Source organism: Gavialis gangeticus, unplaced genomic scaffold (genome assembly GCF_001723915.1).
Source record: "Gavialis gangeticus isolate Ggan-Ray unplaced genomic scaffold, GavGan_comp1, whole genome shotgun sequence".
Taxonomy (NCBI): domain Eukaryota; kingdom Metazoa; phylum Chordata; order Crocodylia; family Gavialidae; genus Gavialis; species Gavialis gangeticus.
This window is the reverse complement of record NW_017728992.1, coordinates 43,823,264-43,833,859: the sequence shown is the minus strand read 5'-3', so window position 1 is coordinate 43,833,859 and position 10,596 is coordinate 43,823,264. Positions and strand designations below refer to the sequence as shown.

The following is a 10,596-nucleotide window of genomic DNA, read 5'->3' as shown; positions in this document are numbered from 1 at the left end:
AGCTGGGATGCTGGGGGAGTCTGGTTTAATTTAAACCAGCAAGGGGTCTGGGACAGGCATTGCATAAACCAGTTTGACCCAAATCAGTTAAGTCTGATACTACATTCAACCAGGTTTATCTCAAACTGGTTCTGACCATTTTGAAACTGGTTTATGTGCACTGAACTTATGTTCTATTACAGGTTTAAACCCATTTCTGATCGCTTAAACTGGGTTATGTGTAATGTCTGTCCCTAGCCTTGGAGAAAAAGGAGAATGAAAACTATTTACCTTGGTGTTTGATGTGTTGGATGGAGGCATGCACCAGAATTGCAAATTCAGGGTACACAAAGCCACTCCCCAGCGGGTTGACTACTAGTGATCAATGCAGATTGCACTGATAGACATTCTGCTGCTTTACAGTTTGAATTGAAAGTGCTCCTTACTGACTGCCAACATTTCAGTGTTCCAGGTATAAAAATACCTGCCTTTGCAAACATCACAACCATGGAACACCACACCCTGGCACAGTGCGGTGTAGGGCTGAGCTGTCTTTATTTGCATATCATTCTATATTTGCATTAAAATCCACAGACTTGGGGGGGGAACCTCACAACAACACAGCTATAGATTTGTCTACTTTTCACATTCCAGAACCTTTCTTTTTATTTGCAGGGTGACATTTTAATGAGGTTTCATTGTATAAAACACAGGCTGATTTAACCAACTCCATGCACATTCCCTTCTCCAAACCACTCCTGAAATGAATTGCTATTCAGGAAAGAGATCATTTATGAGAATTTGATATGAATGAAAGACAGGGAAGGAGGGGAAAGTCATTCAGCTGCTAGCTTTTGGCTTGTTTCCCTGTTGTTCTGTCCAGACAATAACGCTGTGTCATTCAACTCCAGGCAAACTGTCTTCAAAAGCCTGGAGGTAATGTGTTGTTTGTTTGTTTGCATTCAGAGTCACAGAGAGGGCAGCGTAAAATAGCTACCAGCCGATTGCATTTCAGCAAAATGGAAGCCTCACAGGCTCTTCATTCAGTACAGTATAGCTCAAGAGGATATCCTGTCAGTGATAACGAGGGAAATAAAGTCACTTCCTCAACAGCTGTTTTAATCAGGTAGAGAAAAAAAAAAAAAGGAAGTCTTTAACTTCCTCATGGTTACTCTGCCCGCCACCCCCTCACTAATAAATGCAGAGCACATCGCTGAACCTGGTTTTCCCTTTTTAATTTTTAATGAAGGGCACTTGTGTTAACAATGTGTCACTGGGCACAGTATATGGGAAGTACAGCATAGAAGCTGTGCGCAGCCTCCCAATCAAGGATGCAGGTTGTGTAGCGATGGTAATGAGCCTAAAGAAATGTACAATAATGTTACAAATTCTTAAGTAACAAATATGTGGTGAATGAAAGAGCTGTTTATTGTGAAACAGATTCTGTCTCCACCCCATGTAAAGGGGAAACAGAACTGTCATGGGGTACCCCCAGAAACTGGCTGCACAGACAGCTGGCAGCTTGGAAAGTTTGGTGCTGGCTTGCAGAATACCCCAGAGATCTACCAGCCAGAGCAGAGTGACGGTGTGGAGATTTCTTCCCTTCCCTTCCTTTCCAGAAAAGAGTAGTGTGGTAAATTCTGCCGGAAACTAAAAAGGTTTGGGCTTTGTATTAATAGAAGTGAAACAGGATTCTATAGAAATTACTTCTAAAAAATCTATAGGGTTTTATAGAGGATGAGTTCCCTTCTATAGAATTCTGTAGTGTGGATGGTATTTTCTATTAAGTTGTATAGGATGGCTTTAAAACAAAATTCTGCAGAAGAGTTGCTATTCTCTGTTTAATTGTACAGGACATTTCATTAAGCATGACCTGTACAGAACAGTCTAGGCCTGTGTGTTTTTACTGTGAAGAGTGCTTCTCAAACGGACAGCAAACAGTTCTAGCCATATCTGTGCTAAAAAACTCAATATAGCCCTTATTTTAAAACGATCAATTTTAAATTAAAAACCCAGTTACAAGTATAGTAAACATGCAGAGAAGGAGATGCAGTTTCTGAACATTCAACATATAGTTAGGGTTCCCTTGGCATTAAAAATAGTTTTCAACAGTGGGTCCCCTCTGCACTGCCCCCCCCCAGCACCTTCGTTGTTTCAATTCATAAAAAGACCATGTGTTTATTTAAAACAGGTTTGAAACTTAAACAAATAGTGACAGGCTGTTCAAACAAGCTTCGGAAATAGGCCTAATCAGGATGTTTGAGAAAGCAAAAGCAAGAAAAAGAAAAAAAAAGCAGCACCCATAAAGAGCTACTTGTAACAGAGTGCAGACACCATTAGGTTGGGTTCATGTTATTGTTGTAATAGTCTCAATATGAACAAGTAAGTCATGCTGTGTGTTTCTGCTGACATTCCTCTTCTGGAATCAAATCACTCACTCTACTTTATACACTGCTCTGCGCTGTCCTTTCACCACTTCTGATGAAGTGAGCTCAACTTCGTGAAAGCTTATGCTCTATATGGGCATGTCTACATGTGCATTTAAGCATGCCTAAATTTAATGCGCATTAACTTAATGCACACTAAGCAGCTTTAGGCAGGCCTCTACATGTGCAGGCATTAAAGCGCATTAATGGTGTGTGTGGACTAACTTGGGATTTAAGTTAGTCACAAGTCAGTCCACACACACAGCGTTAGTGTGCTGTAATGCGTCTACACATGGGTTAATGCGCGTTAACTATTTGCGCCTAAATTTGATCCCTGCTTTTGCAGGGATCACATTTAGGCACAGTTAGCCCAAAATCACCATTTTTAAAGCACATTAAGGGCACATGCATGTAGACATGCGCCGTAATGCACCTTAAATTTAGGCTAATATGCCTTAAAGTGTCTCATGTAGACACACCCAAAATATCTTATACTTAGTAAATCTGTAAGGTGCATATCTATCTACCCTGCCTTCTGCCTCACTTCAGGCTAACATGGGTAACTATCTCTCTCCATTCCTCTTCTTCAGCCACAAATTATGCCATGCTTTTTCATAGTATTAAGATGATAGCACCACAAGCTGTTTTGTGGTAGTAGAAACAATCTCTGTAATATATTGGACGAAGCATTCCTAAATTGTGAACGGGAGGAACAAGTCTGTTTGATACTGATATAGGTCATGTTTCTGCTGCCACTAATGCATAAGAGTCAGATCACATCCATAGGAAAACATCATCAAAGCTTTACATTAAAAGGTTTTGTGCCAATTGTTTCTCTCTCTAGTTTTCCCCATAGTTCTGTTGTTGTGTCCTGAACTCTTTCCTGGCTCTGTTTTATAAGGCCTGATCTTGAACTCTCCAAAGAAAAAATCTCCTGGCTGAAGTCTATACACAGCCTATGGTATACACTGTGTTACTTCACGGGCCTATGGAAAAAACAGAAGCAGCTTTTTTGGGGAAAAAAATAACAAATGTGTTTTACCTTCTGCCTACCCCAAAGCCCTCAGTAACAACAAAGCAAAATGTAGGGCTAATGTGTTCAAACTAAGGTACCAAATTTCTTCAATGGCCACAGCTTTGACTGAAAAAATCAAACCACTTTTTGAAGCTCTCATATATAGGTTTCAACACACAACTTCAGAAACCCAAATTTGAAAATATTAGACGAAAGGAATAAATATTGAAAAATAATATAGGGAGAATGCATTTGCAGATAACCACTCTACAAGCCGAACATTTCAGACTTTATTCAAGCAAACTACACACTGAAATCAATGCGACTTCTGTCTTTGTCTCAGCTGCTGGATTTGGTTCAATATATCTTATTGTAAAGAAAAATTGTGGAAGTAAAATAATATTTTCTACATTGAAATACTTCAGCAGCTTCCATGGAACAGGAGCTTGAACAGGAAGATGCAAACACCTCACATGCCCTCTTGTGGCAAAGGAAAGCCTTTCAGTTCTGACTGACAGTAGCCATCAGCGAGAGGATATTGAACAAGGACAAGTGCAAAATCCTGTACTTTGGATGGAATAATTGTACGCACAAATGTAGACTCAGGAATGAGAGACCAGGCTGCATTACTCCAGAGAGGGACCTGGGGGTTACAATGGACCATAAGCTGAATATGAGCCAACAGTGTGCCCTTGTTGCCAAAAAAGCCAATAGCATCCTAGGTTGTATTGACAGGAGTGTCACTTGCAAATCAAAGGGAGTGAATTTTCCACTCTATTTAGCACTGGTGAGGCCTCATTTGGAGTGCTGTGTCCAGTTTTGGGCCCCACACTTCAAGAAGGCTGTGGGCAGTTTGGAGAGACAAAACTCAGGGCAGGGGCCTGGGAGACAAAACTTATGAGGAAGGGCTGACAGAATTAGGGTTATTTAACCTGGAGAAGAGAAGACTCATGGGGGATTTGATAAAAGTCTTCAAATACCTGAAGGATGACTATATAAAGAATGGAGATGGTTTTTTTCTGTGACTGTAGGGAATAGGACTAGGAACAATGGCAGCAAACTGCAGCAGAGTAAATTTAGGGTGGAGATCAGGAGGAACTTTCTGACTACAAGGGTGGTCAGGCATTGGAACAGGCTACCTAAAGAAGCTGTGGAATCTCCATCCTTGAAAACTTTCTAAAGTACATTAGACAGACACTTGGCTGGGATGGTTTAGTCAGGGATGATCCTACCTTGAGCAGGAGGCTGGACTAGGTGTCTCTATGAGGTCTCTTCCAGCCCTATTTTCCTATTACCCTAAATGATATCTGGTGAAAAAGATATCAAAGCCTGTAACATCGATCTCTGTCATGAAATGCGCAGCATAATTGAAAGCTTTACTGTAATTGCATGCAGTCTACGCTGTAGGTCCTTTCCCCTTCTATTGTTCTAATTCATGACCTAACACTTATTTTCAGGAGGCTGTTTGCCAGACCTTAGCTGCTGTTTGTAGTATTGCAACAGCAACAGGACTTTATTTGTGCCACACATCATGTGAAAAGATGGTCTTAAAACTACAATTTTGTTTTGTCCCCTGGAGTTGGTGCCAAATTATCTGCATGTATGTCAGGACTCCATCTTGAAGGTTTCTTTTGCTGCTCTGAGTGTCTGTGAAATGGGTGTTTTTCATTGGTCAGTCTGGTTTACAGAGGAAATAATTTTGTCATCTCCATAACATACTGCTACAATTCTGACTTGTGTTTTCCTCCCAATGCAGGACGCCTTCGTGGAATTGTATGGTAACAACATGAGACCTTTGATCGACTTCTCCTGGATCTCCTGGAAAACTATCTTAAGTCTGGTTCTGGTGGGAGCCTGCATCACTCTTGGCGCTTATCTAGGACATAAGTGAAGTTGACCGGTTCATCATGGATTACAAAAGTCTTACAAACAGTAAAATAATACGACTTTTGTTTTCTGTGGCACAATGCTATTTTATGAGAAGAATAACTTCCTGGCTAATTATTAAATCAGCTATTACTGCCAAAGGGAATATCATTTATTTTTACATTGCAGGAAAATATTTATTAAAGATATTTACATTTAACCTGCTATTTTCATAAGCCCTACAAGTTATATCCAAGTAGCACATGATGATGTTATGTATTTTAATTAGCCCTAAAGACTTAGCTTTTTTTTTTTTTTAATTCAAGCACCTGAATGGATTATTTTCTTTGAAGAATATATATACTGACAAAGACCTACCTGCTCACACTTGGAGAGGCAGTTTCTTGAGCTGCTGAAAGCTGTGTAATGGTGTTGGTTTTGCTTACATTCTCTTGTATGGTGGAGGGCAGTCCTAAAAAGCCCAGAGTGAATGGATGTAGAATTATTTCCTGCTGCCATGGACTGACATTAGTATCTGGTTCAGTATGGTACATACTTGGAGTCAAAGTGGCAACTTCTTGAAGGATGTTGTCCATAGGATAATTCTCTACAGGACAACAGCATGAAGTTTGATTGCACGAAAATGTGTTTTAACCTACAAATTTTGCCATCTTGCCATAATCACCACACTATCATCTGATACCTTAAAAGAAGGATATGTCAACTTAACATCTCTTTATAGAAGCATGAAATTAAATCCTTTGGACTCAAAGGAAGTTACTGTTTTAATGATTTCCTGAGCAGTAACATGTCTTTGCAGCTACCCATACAGAAACATCAGGAGACCATAAGTGCCTGCTTTTACAGAGCAGAGCTGGAGTCCGAAGTTCCTGACCTGCATCCTATTTTCATGGGCTCATCTCTGTAACCAGTCCCATTTACTGAGCTTCTCAAGTCTTTGAAGCCAATTAAGTTTAGTCTTGAAGTCCCTGGAGGTTGAAAAAGATTTAAAATCTTATTTGGCAAGAAATAGATGTCATCTGAGTTACAGATTAGCTCCAACTAGCCATGTTTATCAAACTGGACACCAAAATCAAGTTAATTTTCATAACAAACAAACAAACAAAACAAGCATTATTCTTACCTCCCCACCTAAAGTTATGCCATGCTAATAATTTCATAGGACTGTCTACACAAAAGCAGAGAATGAAGAACATTTCCAGATCCTCAGTACAGACAAAGGCTCACTGACAACCAAATTCCTTAGGTGCCTATTGTCATTTCAAGAGAAAATAGGGTGGGGAAAAGAGGGTCTGAATTCTCTCTCCATGCCATAAATACAATTTAAATAAGATTAATGCAGTATGCTTCTTATACAGCTTTATGGCGGCATGAATTCCAGAACTAAACAACTGAGACCTGTCAACAGAGTTTAAACTATGGCTTTTACAAGCTTTTGGAAGGATCAAAAGTTCAAACAATAAATAAATAAAATCAGAAGTAGGAATCATGGACTGTTTGGATTTATGTGAATGTCCACTTTAAAACCTTCAAGTCAAGTATTTTCTTTTTTATTTTTAGCTGTTGATCTTTCAGAACATGAGATCTGTCAATATCTGTACATCCAGGAAGGGAAGAAAATTAAAAAGTTCTGCATCAAAGAACTTTTAACAATTTACAAGTACTTTAAGAGGGGAAAAAGAATGAAAAAACTGTGTGAAAAAAAACAGAATGAAACAGAGTGGAAAAACTCGACATTTCAATGGAATAACTTTGTGGCATTATATGCAAAATAGCTCTAGTAACTTGGGAATGTAATATGTTCATTGTTAAGGCTATAGTTGATGTCATGTCTTCAAAGCTGCTTTTTTGTTTAGATTTGTGCATCTCAGCATTTTTATTGCTATTTAGTCATGGCACCTACACTTTTTATGGGCAAAGATGGAATGAGCTTTAGTTTTCATATTTGAAACATTTTAATTTATAGAAACATTTAATGAAGTTCATGTTTCTATAGAAAATGAGATCTAAACTTTGCCGAGTTAAAAATAGAACTGCCTGAAATATTATTTAATAGAGCTCCTGTCAAAACTAGATGCATTTGTGCAGGATACTTATGAAAATATTTAAAATAATAGGGAACCACTTGTGTATTGAGTGTGGGCTTTGTTTTTTCTGCTATCAAGTTTAAGTTATATAAAGCCAGTTGCAAAGCTGAACTAGAATTGTCTGGCACTGTGCTAACATTTGAGTCTTCATTTCACAATCCAGCCTTCATTTCAATTTGAGCCCATAACCCCTGTCAAAGTTAATGGCTTATTTGACCTCAAACTTTTTCAATATTGAATTGTTTATTTTGTTAAAGGTTTACAGTGTCAAAAATATAAAAAGAGTAACTATAAGTTCCTGTGCTGCTATAGTACCCAGATAATTTGAATGGGGTTTATTTTGTAATACTCTCTATTAGCAAGATTTTTAAGCTGCTTTAGAAATAATATGAAGTAGACACATTTCTGACATTTACGTAAATACTGCCGATTTGTGTTCTATCGCGTCTATTCACTGGAGTGCCCAGTGTACTAGTTAATAGCAAGCAGAAAAATAAAGTTAAGATGACTGAATGGTTTTATTCTTTTAAACAAATAATAAAGCTTTCCCACGCTGACTGCAGAATTGTACAGTATTGTGGCTGCATTAGCTATAATGATAGTTGATGATGCATTTATATTAATAAACATATTAGAAACATTGAATGTATATAATAGCTTGAACTCATTTAAAATTTCCCCCTCCCAACCCCATTTATTTTACAATGATTCCAGCTTTTCCACTTTCTTTGTTACAAAATAAAACCAGACATTTTTCCACAAAAATGCAGGGCCTTCAAGATATTCATTTCAGTTAAACCCCCCTTTTCCCCTCGATGGATCAAACTGAGTGGTGAAGCCATAAACAGAAGCAAAAATGTCAAATAGATGCAATTCTAAAGTTGTTTGGCAGGGATGACGGGGGTTACAAAAGAAGTTAAATAGTGAAGAGAGATGATAGATCATTGAAACAGCACCGTGATTAAAGATAGTAATATATAAGGGATTTGACCCCCCCATTCCTCTAGATAAGGAGAATGACATGAAGACAAGCAAAGCAAGAGATTACAAGAAGCCCAGAATTTACTCTTCACTGAAAATCTGTTACTTCCAACAGCAGTCATCTGCAAGGCAGAAGATTTTTAATGATTTGGGTAGAAACATAAGTGTCACATTTGATGCTCCTACGACACATTTATTTCCTGTTCCGTTTATTTTAAAAAATAAAATAAAAACAGGAATTGTAATTTTTTTTTTTTTTTAAAGAAAGGAAAACATCAGAAGATCATCTGAATTATCGAGTTAAATCTACAGCTCAACGCGAACAGGAAACAGTAGCCCCAAACTGGTTATTAAAGAGCCAGATCGGATGGAAAGGACATTTCTCAAAATAGTTTGGGTGTCTGACTCAACATGGAACAACGTGTCTTCTGTAGTAACTGAAGTTGCTGGATTGGGGAGTGGAAGTCAGGCGAGCATTATTCGTTCGAAAATCCTGCATCATATCTGATGCAGCAGCTTAGCTAAGACGCTCTGAGGAGTAACTTTCAGCCATAACCATCTACTCACCTGTATATCATTAGTGCATAATTGTAACCATTATTTTAATAGTTTGCTTGTTTTCTGTTGTGAACTGTGACACTGCAGCCTTCAGAGCTGTCGTAAAGGTAACAGAGAATAACTATTAAATAATTCCTTTGGGAACAAAATGCTTTGTGTGAAGGTCAGTTTGGGGTGCTGTAACTTGAAAATTACAGACTCAAGACTTGTAACTCTTTGCACACATGTGCGTTTACACATACCATTTCTGTGGGAGTTAAGTATGCTTAAGGATTGTATCAAAAAAGATAAAATTCTCTGTGGACCTAGTGGCCCACTGGGTTAAGTGTGGTTAAGGTACATCATTTTCTGTAGCCAACAGCACATAAGGGGGTGATATGGTCAGCAACACATCTGGCCACCTTTGAATCCCCAGACTCATTTACAGCTGGGCTGATTTGTGCCTTTGGCATGCGTCCAGATGGAGCTGTGATAAGAAATTCTGTGACCACAGACCCAGTAGACAGGGACAGCCCTAGCGGGTGTGGGTCTTGGGACAAATCAGCCTGTGTGGGGCCCCCTGAACACTGTGTAGGGCCCATGGGACCACCGCAAAGGCAGGGTAGGGGCTGGGGTCTCCCCCACAGTATGGGGCAGAGCCCTGCAGGAGAGGCTGTGGTTGCTTCGCCTGGCTCTGTGGGGTGCAGGGCACTCGCCCCGATTAGCCGTACCGGAGGCATGGCCCTGCCTGTAGGACTGTCGGATTTGGCCTTAAAGCATGACATTGTGTTTGGCTGTGCATCTACATAAATTCTACAGGCCTACTGATAAAAAGCATGGTAAAATATAGGGCCTCATTTACTAAATTATTTTATTTTATGAAGTAGCAAAACGGATCACATTATAAATTAACAACTCTCAATTCTGTATACAAAATGTTCAACATGTTTTGCTGTATAGGGGTATAAAAATTCTCTGCTACCAGTAAAGTTCAGGTGTGTGTTATATTCCTCTCTCAGACAAAACGAAGCAAAAAGGAAGGAAGGAAGGAAGCTTCATCCTAGAATAAAATTGTTTCCACCAGGTTATAGAGTATTAAAAATACCACAAAAATTAAACTATATTTTTATAATTTAAATAGCATATTTTTCTTTTCCTTCTGAATATTTGAATTCTAATTATCACCAGCATTGTTGTACATAAACAGGTATACTTTATCCATTATCTTGGATGATGTATGTAAGTAGTTTGCCATTTTATTATTGAATATAATTTCATTGTTCAGTGTCTTCAAAATGTTATAAAAACATGCTGCCATTCAACGTTACATGTCTGTCTAGTTAATATTGTGAAGAAATAATAAAGCACACTGTGAGTTATTTCTTATGTATTTTTTAAGGATTTGATGGTAAACATTTTAATTTTCTCTAATCCCAAAAATATTGTGCATATATTAAGCAATATAGAATATAAAGTTTACCATATGATAGTTCTACTCATGCAGCCCTCCCTACAGCGAGTTCTGTGAAACCATTGCTAACCCATTCCATTTTAAAACAACGCTGACAATATATTTGATGATGGTCTTAAAGCTGCATGAGCACCTCAACTTTCATTATAAGAAGGAGTTCCTAGCCTTCATGGTAGCATAGAATGGCTTCAGAACTTGAACCTTCAGGTCCCA

General features: G+C 38.5%; 1 protein-coding gene across 1 annotated transcript in view; it reads left to right on the top strand.

The window, feature by feature from the left end:
• BCL2 (BCL2, apoptosis regulator) overlaps nucleotides 1-10,291 on the top strand; it is a 180,851-nt gene extending 170,560 nt beyond the window's left edge. The window contains exon 2 of the mRNA XM_019521728.1: nucleotides 5,177-10,291. Coding sequence (XP_019377273.1) covers nucleotides 5,177-5,311 — 135 coding nt within the window. The 3' untranslated portion in view covers nucleotides 5,312-10,291. The remainder of the gene's footprint in view (nucleotides 1-5,176) is intronic.
• Nucleotides 10,292-10,596: the final 305 nt, after the last annotated feature.